This window comes from Scyliorhinus canicula, chromosome 16 (genome assembly GCF_902713615.1).
Source record: "Scyliorhinus canicula chromosome 16, sScyCan1.1, whole genome shotgun sequence".
In the NCBI taxonomy this organism is placed as follows: Eukaryota; Metazoa; Chordata; class Chondrichthyes; order Carcharhiniformes; family Scyliorhinidae; genus Scyliorhinus; species Scyliorhinus canicula.
In genome coordinates, this window is record NC_052161.1 from 3,998,014 (window position 1) to 4,015,478 (window position 17,465).

General features: G+C 46.9%; 1 protein-coding gene across 5 annotated transcripts in view; it reads left to right on the top strand.

The window, feature by feature from the left end:
- Nucleotides 1-2,374: 2,374 nt before the first annotated feature.
- fbxw4 (F-box and WD repeat domain containing 4) overlaps nt 2,375-17,465 on the top strand; it is a 174,855-nt gene continuing 159,764 nt past the window's right edge. For 3 of the 5 annotated variants that reach the window (XR_005463760.1, XM_038822090.1, XM_038822089.1), the window contains exon 1: nt 2,379-2,735. Coding sequence is in view for 4 of the 5 variants with exons in the window: in XM_038822090.1 (XP_038678018.1) it covers nt 2,548-2,735 (188 nt within the window). In the remaining variant the exon portion in view is untranslated. Of the gene's footprint in view, nt 2,736-17,465 lie in introns of all 5 variants that reach the window. The other 2 variants (XM_038822087.1, XM_038822088.1) reach the window with 1 other exon arrangement.

Sequence of the window (17,465 nt, forward strand, 5' to 3'; positions counted from 1 at the left end):
GGAACAGGATCGACACAGATGTGGGCACCCTTTATTCTGCTCAGACCTTCCTGAAAAAACTCTGGACAATTATTCAGTATATTGTAAAGATTTCCAGATCCCATGTGGAAGATCTGCTGCCAATTGAGTCTCAAGACTCTCAACCAGTCTCTTCCTGGTAAATTTGGACCCAGACCATGTACCACCACCAAGGGCATGCGGGACTGCCTGCTGTCCATACGCCACCGGCATCACAGTGGTTCCAAGATTTTTAGTGGTTCCCCCGTATACGTGGCCAATCTTGCTTTGATATCCATCAAAATTATCAGCCTGATTGCTGTGCGGAGGCATTGAAACGTGCGGAAGTCTCTATCAGAGATCGGACCCTAGTGTCCATCTCCACTGGATAGCCATTGGTCCGTAGGATTGGTGCAACGTTCGGAGCCGAAACAAAGTTTAATAATATCAAACGGTTATCCTCTTCTGGGTCGTCCAAGTGCAAGGCCCTGGTCCGAGGTGACCCCGGTTGCTACCGCGGGCGGCATCTCCTGAGCAGAAACAAGCAATCCTGATTCTCCCGAGTCCTTTGACAAATGGCAATGTGGCTGGCACACACCATTGTCCTCGAGCAAAGGATCTCACCAGGTAGTGGCAATGTTCGAGGTACAGGTTCCACATGGACGTGACTCGGGAGCTGCTCTTTCGTAAAAATCTGCCTGTACCAGCGCCATCCCATGACCTAGGAGATATCCGAAAAGGGCAGCCCAAACTACGCACACCACAATTAACAGATCCCTGCAGTTCCTGTACACCCTTCTCTGCATCTTCGCGAGAGGGAAAGCTCAATGGTTAGCCTTAAATCCAGCGTAGCTTCCGCTAACAGCTTCCATTGAGTGTCCGAATTATTGACACCACGCACTAGTCTGTCCCGTAATATTTCGAGAGCGATGGCCCAAACTCGCTGCTGTATTGTAGAAAACACAGAGCCAATTAATGCACAGCAAACTCCAATAAACAACAATATGATAATTTTTTTTCCAATTGAGGGGCAATTTAGCATGGTCAATCCACCTACCCTGCATGTCTTTGGGTTGTGGGGGTGAGACCCACGCAGACATGGGGAGAATGTGCAAACTCCACACGGACAGTGACCGGGCCCAGGATCAAACCCGGGTCCTCGGTGCCATGAGGCAGCAATGCTAACCACTGCACCACCATGCCGCCCTACAATGTAATTACCAAGGAATCTGTTTTTGTGATGTTGAATGAGGGATAAATATTGGCCATGTCACAGTGGATGTCTCTCTATTCTTCTCTGAATTTTTAAACATTCATCTGAGCAGGTAGATGGCACCCGAGTTTAAAATCTTTTTCTGAAACAGTATTGTGCTCCCTCAGAACTGCACTTGATTTTTGTATTCGTGCCTTGGAGTGGGACTTGAAAACAGAACCTTTTGTGACTTAGAGGTGGAAGTGGTGCTAATGCTTTACATACTCTTAAAATATAAAAGTAATATATAGATATAGATTTATTCATTCATTTACAGGATGTGGGTGTAAGCCAGTATCTATTCCCAACCCCATTTGCCCTTCAGAAGGTGGATAGTGAGTTGTCCTCTTGAACCACTGCAGTCCATGTAGTGAAGGTCCATCGTGCTATTTGGGAGGGAGTTCTAGGATTTTAACCCAGCTACAGTGAATGAACGATGATATATTTCCAAGACAGTATGATGTGTGGCTTGGAGGGGAACTTATAGTTGGTGGTAGGGTTCCCAGGTATCTGCTTTTGTCCTTCTAGATGGTAATGGTCGTGGGTTTGGAAGGTGCTGCCTCAGGAATTCCTGCAGTGCATCGATACACAGGGCTGCCACTGTTTGTCAGTGATGGAGGGATTGAATGTTTGTGGAAGGGGTAGCAGGGCTGCTTTGTCCTGGATGGTATTGAGCTTCTTGAGTGTTGTTGAGAGTTGACCTCATCCAGCCAAGTGGAGAGTATTCCATTACGCTCCTGACTTGTGCCTTGTAGGAGGGTGTGGTCAGGGGGTGAGTTACTCGCTGCAGAATCCCTCGTCTTCGACTGCTCTCGTGGCCACAGTACTAAGACGGCTAGTCCAGTTCAGTTTCTGGTCGATGGTAACCCCCAGGATGCTGATAACGGCTGAACGATAGATCAAGAATCAAGTGAAATTTAAGGCATACCATTTTAAAATCAACTGTATGTGAAGCGCTTTGGCGCATTCTGAGATATGTTCTTGCCACTGTATAAATACAGCTCTTATCTTTTTATAAACGTTCTCTGCCACCCTCCCCACACAAAGGAAATAATAACATTTCCCAGAGGGGCAAAGATTTTTTAAAAAAGATGCAACTGCAGACATGAGAGGATGAGGAAGTTGAAGCCCACAGTGTTTACACATGTGACACAGGCTGTGCCTCATTGCAAATGGCTAACAGTGGGGTTTAGGTGTGAAAGCGAGAGGGGAGAACATGGGAATAGGTGCAGGGGGGAGATTCTTTCCTTTTTCTTTTGCGCCGGTTCCAATCTCCGGCTGGACCGTGAGCGGGGGCGATGCTGCTCTTACCCCAGCTGCCTGAAGACCTCCTCCTGCTCCTCTTCTCCTACTCCGACACCCAGGCCCTGGGCAGGCTGGCGCAGGTCTGCCGCAAATTCCACTCGCTGGTCGGCAGGGACACGCTGTGGCGGAGGATCGCCAAGGTCTCCCTCAACACCGGCATCACCCGGCTCGGCAGAGACGCGTAAGGAGACGGTTTGGCGCGAGCGGGGGGACGGGGGGGGGGTTTGAACCGGGCCGCGCGCGCGGACGCCGAGCGAGCTGCGGCCTACCTCAGCCCCGGGCTGGGCGCCGCCTCACTACCAATCTCCATGGTTACCAACCGCCGCCCGCCCGCCTCGAGCGCAAGAAAGATCTTTTTCCCCCGTCCACACTTTGCAAATCTCGACCTTTTTTAATCATTTAATTTCGCCGGTATTATGCACCTTTTCCAAAAAAAATGAGGCATTAATAATTCGTCAGCAATCCCGAGCTCAGACCCTTGTTTATTATTATTATTTTAAATCTGGCACTTGTTCCTGTAAAGTTTACTTTTATATCTTCTTTGAAAAAAAATATAGTCATTTTGAGTTTTGCGACGAAGGTGGTTGGCGAGATCGGCTTTCAGGTTGACGGGAGGATCCGAGGTGAGGAAGGGCGGGTTTGGGCAGGGGGCGGCGGATGCATTCGGCGTGGAGGAGTCAGATTAAAATAATAACTCAGCAACTCGTGCATTGAAAGAAAAAAGGGGGGTGATGATGGCGAGTGTCCACCTCGAATGGGAAATGGGGTGGGCGGGCGATGGCAAACTGACGGTCGCGGTTTGCTGGTCAAGTACGTTCGACAACAACAACAACTTATTTGTGTAGCGCCTTTAACTTAAATGAAACGTCCCAAAGCCCCTACAGGAGCATTTATTAAATACGATTTGACACCAAGGCGCCATTAGGTTTTCTGGCCAGAAGCTTGATGGAAGAGGTAGGTTCTGAGGATTGACTTGGAGGGGAGGGAGGGGATTCCAGAACTTGGGACCACGTCTAGGCAACACAAGGCACAGCCCCCCAAATCTATACAATCCCTACCGTGCAGACGGAGGCCATTCAGCCCATCGAGTCGACACCAACCCTAACAAGAGCACTCTACCTGAGCCCACTATACCCGTAGCCCCGTCACCCCACCTAACCTGCACCGTTGGACGCTAAGAGGCAACTTAGCATGGCCATTCGACTTAACCTGCACATCTGGTGGCTGACGTCCCTGGCTCTTTCACGTGCGGGAAGTGTGTCCAGCTGCAGCTCTTGTTAGACTGCATGACGGCTCTGGAGCTGCGGATGGACTCACTTTGGAGCATCCGCGATGCTGAGGAGGTCGTGGATAGCACGTTTAGCGAATTGGTCACACCACAGATTGGGATTGCTGCGGGAGAAAGGGAATGGGTGACCAAAAGGCAGAGAAAAAGCAGGAAGGCAGTGCAGGTGTCTCCTGCGGTCATCTCCCTCCAAAACTTGGATACTGTTGGGGGAGATGGTTCACCAGGGGAAGGCAGAAGTAGCCAGGTTCATGGCACCGTGGCTGGCTGCTGTACAGAAGGGCGGGAACAAGAGTGGAAGGGCTATAGTCTTAGGGGATTCAATTGTAAGGGGAGAAGATAGGTGGTCCTGTGGTCGAAAACGTATCTCCCGAATGGTATGTTGCCTCCCAGGTGCACGGGTCAGGTCTCAGATTGGCTGCAGAATATTTTGAAGCGGGAGGGTGAACAGCCAGTTGTCGTGGTGCATATAGGCACCAATGATATAGGTAAAAATGGGATGAGGTCCGACAAGCAGAATTTAGGGAATTAGGAGCCAAGTTTAAAAGGTCGGACCTCCGAGGTAGTAATCTCAGGATTGCTACCAGTGCCACGTGGTAGTCAGAGTAGAAATGAAAGAATAGGCAGGGTGAATGCGTGGCTTGAGAGATGGTGCAGGAGGGAGGGGTTCAGATTTTTGGGACATTGGGACCGGTTCTGGGGGAGGTGGGACTACTACAAATTGGACGGTCTACACCTGGGCCGGACTGGAACCAATGTCCTTGGGGGTGCTTTTGCTAATGCTGTTGGGGAGGGTTTAAACTAATGTGGCAGGGGAATGGGAACCAAATGAGGAGGTTAGTGGACAGTTGAGGAGGTAGTAACTAAAGCCTGTAAGGAACTAGATCATGAAGTCAGCGTGACTAAGGGGAAGAGTAGGCAGGGAGCAGATGATGAATGCAAATGGACAGATGGTCTGAGGTGCATTTGTTTTAATGCAAGAAGTGTAGTAGATAAGGCAGATGAACTTAGGGCTTCGATTAGCACCTGGGAGTATGATGTTATTGCTATTACTGAGACTTGGTTGAGGGAAGGGCATGGTTGGCAACTAAATATCCCAGGATATCAATGCTTCAGGCGGGATAGTGAGGGAGGTAAAAGAGGTGGAGAAGTTGTCAGAGAGGATGTCACAGCTGTGCTGAAGAAGGGCCCTATGGAGGACTCGAGCAGTGAGGCGATATGGGCACAGCTCAGAAATAGGAAGGGTGCGATAACAATGTTGGGGCTGTACTACAGACCTCCCAACAGCGAACGTGAGATAGAGGTACAAATATGCAAACAGATTATGGAAAGATATAGGAGCAACAGGGTGATGGTGATAGGAGATTTTAATTTTCCCAACACTGACAGGGATATACTTAGTGTCAGAGGTCTAGATGGAGCAGAATTTGTGAGGAGCATCCAGGAGGGTTTTCTAGAGCAGTATGTAAATAGTCCATCTCGGGAAGGGGCCATACTGGACCTGGTATTGGGGAATGAGCCCGGCCAGGTGGTTGAAGTTTCAGTAGGGGATTACTTTGGGAATAGTGATCACAATTCCATAAGTTTTAGAATACTCATGGACAAAGACAAGAGTGGTCCTAAAGGAAGAGTGCTAAATTGGGGAAAGGCCAACTATACCAAAATGCGGCAGGAGCTGGGGAATGTGGATCGGGAGCAGCTGTTTGAAGGTAAATCCACATTGTGGGTGGCTTTTAAAGAGAGGTTGATTAGAGTGCAGGACAGACATGTCCCTGTGAAAATAAGGGATAGAAATGGCAAGATTAGGGAACCATGGATGACAGGTGAAATAGTGAGACTAGCTAAGAGGAAAAAGGAAGCGTACATAATGTCTAGGTGACTGAAGACAGACAAAGCTTTGGAAGAATATCGGGAATATAGGACCAATCTGAAACGGGGAATCAAGAGGGCTAAAAGGGGTCATGAAATATCTTTAGCAAACAGGGTTAAGGAAAATCCCAAAGCCTTTTATTCATATGGAGCAAGAGGGTAACTGAAGAAAAGGCTGGCCCACTCAAGGACAAAGGAGGAAAGTTATGTGTGGAGTCAGAGAAAATGGGTGAGATTCTTAACGAGTACTTTGCATTGGTATTCACCGAGGAGAGGGACATGACGGATGTTGAGGTTGGGGATAGATGTTTGATTACTCTAGGTCAAGTCGGCATAAGGAGGGAGGATGTGTTGGGTATTCTAAAAGGCATTAAGGTGGACAAGTCCCCAGGTCCGGATGGGGTCTATCCCAGGGAAGTGAGAGAGGAAATAGCTGGGGCCTTAACAGATATCTTTGCAGCATCCTTGAACATGGGTGAAGTACCGGAGGACTGGAGAATTGCTAATGTTGTCCCCATTGTTTAAGAAGGGTAGCAGGGATAATCCAGGTAATTGTAGACCGGTGAGCCTGACGTCAGTGGTAGGGAGGCTGATGGAGAAGATACTGAGGGATAGGATCTATTCCCATAAGGAAGAAAATGGGCTTATCAGTGATAGGCAACATGGTTTTGTGCAGGGAAGGTCATGTCTTACCAACTTTTTAAAAATATATTTTTTTATTCTCCTTTTTCACATTTTCTCCCGAATTTACACCCACCAACAATAAACAATCAGCAACAAATATGTAAATCCCCATAACAATAACAACGATCCCATCCTCCCACCAACCCCCAAACATCACCCCGCTTGTTTACATAAACAAATGACTAAAAGAAATCAGGGATTACCCATAGTCACTCTTAATACCCAAACACACAGACCCCCCTCCCCCCAATCCTCCCACCCATTCCCTCCAACTAATGTTCAATGTTATCCAGTTCTTGAAAGTGGATAATGAATAACGCCCATGACTTGTAGAACCCCTCCGTCCTACCCCTCAGTTCAAACTTAACCTTCTCAAGGGTCAAGTATTCCAACAGGTCCCCCCGCCACGCCAGGGCACAGGGTGGAGAGGCTGCTCTCCATCCCAGCAGGATTCGCCTACGGGCGATCAACGAGGCGAAGGCTACGATATCTGCCTCCGCACCCGTTTCCAACCCTGGCTAGTCCGACACCCTGAATATGGCCTCCCGGGGACCGGGGTCGAGTTTCACGTGCACCACCTTGGAAATTACCCTAAAAACCTCCTTCCAGTACTCCTCTAGCTTTGGACAGGGTCAAAACATATGAACGTGATTAGCAGGGCCCCACAACGCTCACACACATCTTCTACTCCTTCAAAGAATCGGCTCATCCTCGCCCTCGTGAGGTGTGCTCTGTATACCACCTTCAGCTGTATCAGCCCCAACCTCACACATGAGGTGGAGGCATTTACTCTCCGGAACACCTCACACCAGACCCCCCTCTCTATAACCTCTCCCAACTCTTCCTCGCACTTTGCTTTGATCCCTTCCTTATGCCTTATCCTCTTCCAAAATAGCTCCGTACACCGCTGACACTACCCCCTTCTCCAGTCCCCTTGTTGTCAGCACCTCATCCAGCAATGTGGAGGCCGGTTCCTCTGGGAAGCTCTATCTCCTTCCTAGCAAAATCTCGAATCTGCATGTATCTAAACATTTCTCCCTGCTCCAGCCAATACTTCGCTTCCAGCTCCCTCAATCCTGCAAACCGACCCCTAAGAAACAAATCTTTTAGCGTCTTAATCCCCTTCTCTTCCCGTTTCAGAAAACTTCCATCCCACCTTTCTGGCTCAAATCTGTGGTTCCCCCGAATCGGCATTTCCTTTGACCCTGCCCCCAACCTGAAGTGTTGGCGAAACTGCCTCCAGGTTTTCAATGAAGCTATTATTACCGGACTCCCTGAGTATTTCCCTGGAGCTATCTGGAGCGGCGCTGTTGCTAGTGTTTTCAGTCCCGTCCCCCTGCACAAACTCTCCTCCATTCTGACCCACTGGGAATCAACCCCTCTGACCCAGCTCCGCACCTTCTCCACATTCGCTGCCCAGTAGTAATACATCTGGTTTGGAAGACCCAAACCCCCTGCCTGCCTTCCCCTCTGTAGCAGCACCTTTCTAACTCTGGCCACCTTCCCTCCCCATATGAATGAAGTAATCCTTCCCTCAATCTCCCTGAAAAATGCCTTTGGCAGGAAAATCGGTAGCATTGAAAAATAAGAAGAAATCGCGGCAACACGTTCATTTTAACCGCCTGTACCCAACCCGCCAATGACAGAGGGAGACCATCCCACCTTGCCAGATCGGCTTTCACACTCCCCACCAAACTAGTGATGTTGTACCTGCGAAGCCTCCCCCACTCCCGGGCAGCCTGCACCCCCAGATACCTAAAGTGAGTCCCCGCCCTACCGAATGGCAGCCCCCGACCCCTGCCCCCACCTCCGGCCGAGACACCACAAAATACTCACTCTTGTCCAGGTTCAGCTTGTACTCTGAGAAAGACCCAAATACTCTCACTAGCTCCAATATTCCCCCTATCGACACACTCGGTTCTGACACGTACAGCAGCAAGTCGTCAGCATATAAGGACACCCTATGCTCTATCACCCCCCCCCCCCCCCCCCCCCCCCCCCCCACCCCCAGCACTATTCCTTTCCATGCTCCCGAACATCTTAATGTGATGGCCACCGGTTCAATCGCAAGTGCAAACAGCAGGGGGGACATAGGACATCCCTGCCTCGTCCCACAGTGGAGAGAAAAGTATCTCGAGCTGATGTTGTTTGTGCGGACACTTGCCTTAAGCTCCTTATATAATAGCTTTACCCAGTTCACAAATCTTGGTCCAATCCCAAACCACTCCAGAACTGCAATCAAGTACCCCATTCTATGTCTTACCAACTTAATAGAATTCTTTGAGGAAGTGACATAGTTGATTGATGAGAGAAGGGTTGTAGATGTCAAATACATGGACTTCAGTAAGGCATTTGATAAGGTTCCCCATGGTAGGCTGATGGGGTCCAGGGTGTACTGGCTAGATGGATAAAGAACTGGCTGGGCAACAGGAGACAGAGAATAGTAATGGAAGGGAGTTTCTCAAAATGGAGAACTGTGACCAGTGGTGTGTGCAGAGGAGATTCACGAGGTTAATCCCAGAGCTGAAGGGGTTGGATTACGAGGAGAGGTTGAGTAGACTGGGACTGTACTCGTTGGAATTTAGAAGGATGAGGGGGGATCTTATCGAAACATTTAAAATTATGAAGGGAATAGATAGGATAGATGCGGGCAGGTTGTTTCCACTGGCGGGCGAAAGCAGAACTAGGGGGCATAGGCTCAAAATAAGGGGAAGTAGATTTAGGACTGAGTTTAGGAGGAACTTCTTCATCCAAAGGGTTGTGAATCTATGGAATTCCTTGCCCAGTGAAGCAGTTGAGGCTCTTTCATTAAATGTTTTTAAGGTAAAGATAGATAGTTTTTTGAAGAAAAAAGGGATTAAGGGTTATGGTGTTCGGGCCGGAAAGTGGAGCTGAGTCCACAAAAGATCAGCCATGATCTCATTGAATGGCGGAGCAGGCTCGAGGGGCCAGATGGCCTACTCCTGCTCCTAGTTCTTATGATCCGTGCTGGGACCACTGTTGTTTATGATATACATAAATGATCTGGAGGAAGGTATAGGTGGTCTGATTAGCAAGTTTGCAGATTACACTAAGATTGGTGGAGTAGCAGATAGTGAAGGGGACTGTCAGAGAATACTTCGATTGGTGAGTTGGGCGGAGAAATGGCAGATGGAGTTCAATCCGGGCAAATGCGAGGTGATGCATTTTGGAAGATCCAATTCAAGAGCGAACTATACGGTAAATAAAAAAGCCCTGGGGAAAATTGATGTACAGAGAGATCTGGGTGTTCAGGTCCATTGTACCCTGAAGGTGGCGGCACAGGTCGATAGCGTGGTCAAGAAGGCATACGGCATGCTTTCCTTAATCGGAAGGGGTATTGAGTACAAGCGTTGGCAGGTCATGTTACAGTTGTATAAGACTTTGGTTTGGCCACATTTGGAATACTGCGTACAGTTCTGGTCCCCACATTACCAAAAGGATGTAGATGCTTTGGAGAAGGTGCAGAGGAGGTTCACCAGGATGTTGCCTGGTATGGAGGGTGCTAGCTATGAAGAGAGCTTGAGTAGATTAGGATTATTTTCATCAGAAAGATGGAGGTTGAGGGGGGGGGATCTCATTGAGGTCTACAAAATCATGAGAGGTACAGACAGGGTGGATAGCAAGAAGCTTTTTCCCCAGAGTGGGGGAACTCAATTACTGGGGGTCACGAGTTCAAGGTGAGAGGGGAAAATTTTACGGGAGATATGCGTGGAAAGTTCTTTACGCAGAGGGTGGTGGGTGCTTGGAATGCATTGCCGGCGGAGGTGGTAGAGGCGGGCACAATAGCATCATTTAAGATGTATCTAGCCAGATACATGAATGGGCAGGGAGCAGAGGGATACAGATCCCTCTATTAGGGGCTGTTTAGCACACTGGGCTAAATCGCTGGCTTTGAAAGCAGACCAAGGCAGGCCAGCAGCACGGTTCGATTCCCATAACAGCCTCCCGAACAGGCGCCAGAATGTGGCGACTAGGGGCTTTTCACAGTAACTTCATTGAAGCCTACTCGTGACAATAAGCGATTTTCATATTTTTTTCATATTTCATCCTTCGAAAATAGGCGACAGTTTTAGATAGAGGATCTGGATCGGCGCAGGCTTGGAGGGCCGAAGGGCCTGTTCCTGTGCTGTAATTTTTCTTTGTTCTTTATCTTTCGACGGTGGAAGGAAACCGGAGCACCCGGAGGAAGCCCTTGCAAACATGGGGAGAATGTGCAAACAGTCAGACTCGATGGGCCGAGTGGCGACTAGGGGCTTTTCACAGTAACTTCATTGAACTTTCTTGTGACAATAAGCGATTATTATTATTATTATTATTATTCTGCTCCTATGTCTTATGGTCACCCAAGACCAGAATTGAAGCTGGGTCCCTGGTGTTGTGAAGCAGCAGCGCTAAAAGGGGAGCTTTTAAAATTGGTAATGCGTGAGTGGCCAGAATTAGAGGAGCGCAGATGTCTTGGAGGGTTGTGGGTTGGAGGGGATTACAAAGATAAGCAGGGAAAAGGCATTTGAGAATGTTAAGGTCGACATGTTGCCTAACAGGGAGCTAGTGTAGGAGAGTGAGTACCGTGGCGATATGGGGGCACGGTGTGAGTAAGAACATGGGCAGCAGAGTTTTGGCTTACCTTAATTTTGTGGAGGATAGAGTGTGGGAAACCCACATTGACAGCCAACAGGAGAGGCAAGAAGACAAGTTGGAAGATCAGCAGTTTAGTACGAATAGGGTTGAGAGGCAGCAGGTGGGTCATGTGGACAAGGTGAGCTTGGAGGGGGCAGCACAGTAGCATTGTGGATAGCACAATCGCTTCACAGCTCCAGGGTCCCAGGTTCGATTCTGGCTTGGGTCACTCTGTGCGGAGTCTGCACATCCTCTCCGTGTGTGCGTGGGTTTCCTCCGGGTGCTCTGGTTTCCTCCCACAGTCCAAAGATGTGCAGGTTAGGTGGATTGACCATGACAAATTGCCCTTAGTGTTCAAAATTGCCCTTAGTGTTGGGTGGGGTTGCTGGGTTATGGGGATGGGGTGCAGGTGTTGACCTTGGGTAGGGTGCTCTTTCCAAGAGCCAGTGCAGACTCGATGGGCCGAATGGCCTTCTGCACTGTAAATTCTATGAAAATAAGAAACCCGCAAAGGAAACAATTTCCTGGTCAGTCTTAAACAGCTCTGCCTTTTAAAAAGAATTATGGGTGAGATTCTCAAGCCTGCCTTGCAGCATGTTACTTGGCGGCACTCCATTGGCTGGCAGTGGGATTTTCTGGTCCCCTGCTGTCAATGGGATTTCCCATTGAATCCAGCCCACACCGCCGGGAAACCAGCGGCAGGAGTATGCATTTGGTAGTATCAGAAGATCCCGCTGGAAGATCTCGCCCTATATTATTTACTTTAAAATGTTTTGAATAATTCAATTTGACCTCTCTGGAAGGTACATTTGTTTTATTTTGACCTTTCTGAGCCACTTGCCCTATTTGAGGTGAGACTCACTGACTGGCAGGGAATGGCTCCTTTGTCTAGATGTTGCGAGACTGGACACCACAATCTATACCCAACTGGCTAGGTGTTTTTCTCTGTACCCTTACTTGCTGGAAGTACAAGTCAAATAAGACTCCACATTGTTCCTTTCTGAGTCAGAGAGATTGTATTGACGGTCACCATGTGGTTTAAAAGGTGCTTGCAGTCTTTTTGGGGAGACTTAACTTTTTGTGGCAAACTTTTTTAAAAATTCCAATTAAGGGGCAATTTTACGTGGCCAATCCACCTACCCTGCACATTTTTGGGTTGTGGGGTGAGACCCATGCACACATGAGGAGAATGTGCAAACTCCAGACGGGACAGTGACCCAGAGCCAGGATCAAACCCGGATCCTTGCTGCCATGAGGCAGCAGTGCTAACCACTGTGCCACCATACCACCCACGTCTGTGGCAAACGTAGTGAAAGGTTCTTGTATAAATGCAGCAAATTCTTAAAAATAATAACTCACCTGATGAAGGAGCTACGCTCCGAAAGCTAGTGATTCCAAACAAACCTGTTGGACTTTAACCTGGTGTTGTAAGACTTCTTACTGTGCTCACTCCAATCCAACACCGGCATCTCAACATCTTAAAAATAATGGGGAGGCTAAAGACAAAATGCCATTTGTAGGAATCAAACAGTTGAACAATGTAAATCGACCAGCATGTTTTGGAGATCTGCAATTCATGACCACCTGAACTTGCCACCAATTTATGCATTGATAGTGCATGCATCGTTAACAGGCTTATACTTCTGCAGTAAAACCCAACCCAATTTAAGAACTAATCTGACCTACGTGGTTTACATCAGTTTGCAATAAATCTTGCTTGTTTTGCCTGTAATTCTAACTTTTTAAAAAGAAATTTAGTGTACCCAATTCATTTTATTTCCAATTAAGGGGCAATTTAATGTGGCCAATCCACCTCGCCTGCACATTTTTGGGTTGTGGGGGCGAAACCCACGCAAACATGGGGAGAATGTGCAAACTCCATAAGGACAGTGGCCCAGAGCCGGATCGAACCTGGGACTCGGCACCGTGAGGCTGCAGGGCTAACCCACTGCGCCACCGTGCTGCCCCTTGTAATTCTAACTTTTAACATTACCCCAGCACGATAATTCAGTTTTTGTAAAATTCAAACCAGATATCTAAAATCTGATTGATTTATTTTCTCTCAGTTTCTTCCCTGCCTTATGTATCAGTGTGATTCATTTACCAGCACCCTTGCCTCTGAGTTCTCTGGTTGAGAGTTGAGCTCTATGATAAGAGCAGATAATCTGGGCTGACATTTGTTGCAGCACCGGAGGAGTGGACATCGTCAGCAAGGCCATTTTTTGGTGAGGTTATAGATTAGGTTCATGTAAAAAAAAAAAATCCTTGACATTATTTGAAGACAAGCTTGGTGTTGACTGGCCACAAAGAAAAACAAATTAATTGGGCCATTCATTTCTTTGCTATTGTGGGATCTTGCTGTGCTCAAAATGGGTGTTTTAAAAGGTGACTGTACTTCAGAATGATTCATTGTACACGGAGTGCTTTGAAATGTTTTTCAGAGACCTGACGAGATGCTACGAAAGTGCGTAGTCTTCCTTTAGTTAAAGAAACGAGTGAGATCTCCAGTCTGCTACCCAGCTCAGGATTAAAGATGGGAGCGCAGCACAGAGAGACTTGCTGTTCTGAGATGGGACATGACGTTTAGGTTACAGCTCCTGATGTGTCTAATTTTTAGCTTGCTAGTATTGGGATATCCAACCTTTTGCTCTTCGTGGACTGCATAGTTTTGTACAATGTTATTTTGGAGGGCCATATATAGAAGTTTAAACCCATGTTCCCATTAATTTACTTATACCTCAGATTGATCTTGATTAGCTCTAGGTTATGTTCTGATTTAGGATTTATTGACCAATGAGGACGATATCTCCAAACCTGCAGCACCACAAAATTCAAACAAACTGGCAAGTAATTTATGTAAATCTAAATAACACTGATTTGCATAAGGCCTCGAGAGTTAGGTAAGCAATGCTTGGGCCTCTGAAATGGACTAATCTCAGACCTTGTATCATAGGTGGTAAAGCTCAGGAGTAATGTGGGACATCAGTTATACTCCATGAGCTGTCATAACATATTCTGTTCATACCTCATGTTAAATATTAACCTGGTGAAGTTAATCCAGTAAAGAAGTAATAGAGCTGGGTTTAATGGTGCTATATGTTCTCTGTGGTTTGGTGGCAATGTTGGAAGAAGGGAGGGTGCTGAATGACATGTTGCAATGTTCCAGTAACTAGAACTTGGTGCAGCATTGTATTCAGAAAATAGCAGATGGTTCTCTCTAATAAAAACGGTGACTTGATACAGGTGCCAGCTGCTGGTACCTCAGTTTAGTGTCCACTCTTTGGCTGTGAGCTTTGATGATTAGCGTTAATGGTCTATTTCATTGTTATGGAGGTTTGCACCTTGCCCTGTCCAATACCTGAGTTGCCAATTGAACTGAACTGAGCTGTGTGGAGTACGTGGGTCCAAAGATTGGATTCCTAGTTGGTGCTTATTTCACTACTCTCCGCTGGGGCAGGCCTTTGGTCACTAGGCTAGGGAACAGGCAGATTAGATGTTTTTTATTTTCCTGATCGCTTCCCTTTGGAGTGTCAGCAGAGCATACTCACGTCCTTGGGTGATTTCAGATCAGGGTTATTTTATCATTCGTGGGAACCCATTTGGAATGAATATCTTTTACTGCCAATGCAAAAAGAATCATCAATCAGGAGCAGCAAGCTTCACTCTGCTGGTGAAGTTAAACTGTTTAATTCGAGAGAAAAATTGTCAAGCTTCTATGAAGCTCCTGTAAAGGAGAAAAGGATTTGATACCAGGACCAGTTTAGCTTTCTGGCGTGTCAGCAACTAGCTGAAGGGCCTGTCACACCATGCAGCAATAGGACTGTATTGACACATATTTGACGTTTCCATTGTGTTGGTCCTTGAGAACATTTGGCCTGGGTAATGCAGCCCCCTTGCATTGTATTGGATCTTATGTGTGAACGCGGTCTGATTCTGGGTGAGATCTCAGTTATCCTGATAACTGGGGTTATTCTAACGTACGCTTCAGTGCTGAGTCGTACACTGTGAGAAGTCCCTGGTTTCAATCTCAGGCCTATGCGGAGTTAATTAATAGATTATGCTTCAACACTCCTAGAATGTTTACAGTACAGGAGGAGGCCATTCGGCTCTTGGATAGAGCTAGCTAATTAATCCACTACCCTGCTTTTTCCCTGCAGCTCTACAGTTTATTTTTCCCTTTTCAAGTATGCAATGTATCTGATTCTGTATTTTTAAAAATAAATTTAGAGTACCCAATTCATTTTTTCCAATTAAGGGGCAATTTAGTGTGGCCAATCCACCAACCCTGCACATCTTTGGGTTGTGGGGGCGAAACCCACGCAAACACGGGAGAATGTGCAAACTCCACACGGACAGTGACCCAGAGCTGGGATCGAACCTAGGACCTGAGCGTGTGAGGCAGCAATGCTGATTCCATCTTGAATGTTACAATTGGACCTACTTTCATTGCCATTTTAGACAATGCATTTGAGATCATCATAACTTACTGCGTAACAGAATGTCTCTTCATCTCCCTCTGGTTCTTGCCAATTATCTTAAACCTGTTTCCTCTGGTATTTGACCCACCAGTTCCTCTTCACTTATCCTATCAAAACTCATAATTTTGAACACTTCCATTAAATCAACTCTTGACCTTCTCTGCATTAAGGAGAACAATCCTGCCTTCTCTAGTTTCTCCATTAAGTGAAGTCTATCCTCCTGGTACCATTCTGCTAAATCTGCACTCACCCCTATGAGTGAGTAAGGGAAAATCAGACAGGGGTCTCACTCCTGCTAGTAGGTCAATGAGCGTCCCCTGCTGGAAAACAGTTTAGGTTGGGCAAGGGAAGGATTGGGCTCAGCTGTGTTGGTTTTCACAGCTGAAGAGCCTGATGATACTCAACTATCTGGTCTCCCACGTATGGCTACTTTAGTGGGCAGGAGAAATAGTTTTCCAGTTATTGAGGAAAGTAAACCATCACCTTTAAGAGAAGACCGTAAAAAGGAGGAAAAATTTAGAGATCATAGATTTTGGGAATCAATTGTTAATTCACAAAATTGCTTTGCCTTTCAACAAACAAGCCCTAATTGTGTCCCCTTTCCCAACCTAAATCAGCAGACCCTGAGAAAGCAAATGATTTTCTCGTCTGGCTTTGATGATCACAAGAGCAAAGACGTGGAGTGGGTGACTATAAGTCAGATGTTTAGGAATGCAATCACGCTTTTTAAAAAAAGTCAAAAGATATACAGGGCTTGGGGCAGATGGAAGGCGTAGGGAGAGAGAGAGAGAGAAAGGAGAACGGCCTGAGGCTATAGCAAGGGGATGGGAAAATTGAGCACCGGGGCAGTTGTGTGTGTGAAGCGGCCACTGTAACGTGTGTAACAGCTACGTGAGATGCTTATTTACAGCCTGAATCATTTTGAAGTGGCCTCAGGGAACAATGGCTTGAAACAAAAGCTTGTGGGAATGTGGCTCAAAGTAGAATTTGAGGTCGGGGTGGGGGTGGGGGTGGGGTGGGGGGTGGAAGCAGTGGAGGTAAGAAGCATTGAACTGTTTTATTGAATTGTAAGGTGTATGCTACAATATTGCCAAATTCCAGCCAAATGTCACTGAGTTCCCCCCTCGAAGTAAAAACCCCTTTTTACTATAAATCCTATTAATACGAATGTCTAACTTAAGAAGTAAAACTGTAGTTGCTGATTTTCTGGGTGGATTATTTAAATTGCTCCCCATTCCATGCTACGCAGTGTTGTGATTTAAAAAAATTATTTGTTCATTGGATGTGAGCATCACTAATTGGTGTTGAGAAGGTCGTGGTGAGCCGCTTTCTTGAACTACTGCAGTTGATGAGTGAAACAGCACAGCAAGCCGGAAGGCAGTTTTGAGTCAACCACATTGCTGAAGATCTAGAGTCACATTTCGGCCAGATTGGGTAAAGAAAGCAGATTTCCTTTCCTCAAGGGCATGAGTGAATCAGATACGTTTTTACAACAATCCGGTCGTTTCATGATCATTATTAATAATCTTTATTAATATCACAAGTTGCTGTGAAAAGTCCCTAGACACCACACTCCGCCACCTGTTCAGGTACATGAGGGAGAATTCAGAATGCCCAATTCACCTAACTGCACGTCTTTCATGACGTGTGGGAGCAAACTGGAGCACTTTAGCATTTTATTCCAGTTTATTAATTACATTTAAATTCCCCCAGCTGCCATGGTGGGATTTGAACCCATGTGTCTGAAGCATTAGGCCTCTGGATTACTAATCCAGTAACTTTACCACTATGCTACTAGCGCCATACTTAAACTTTCTGGAACTGAGTCACATTCGTTTCCTTACCTGAAAGTATTGTCACCCAATTTTAAGTTAATTTTAAGTGGGGTACTGCACAGCAGTTCTCCACATCCCTGGAGTAGTGATGGGGCAAAACAAATCCAGAGGCTTCTGATTCT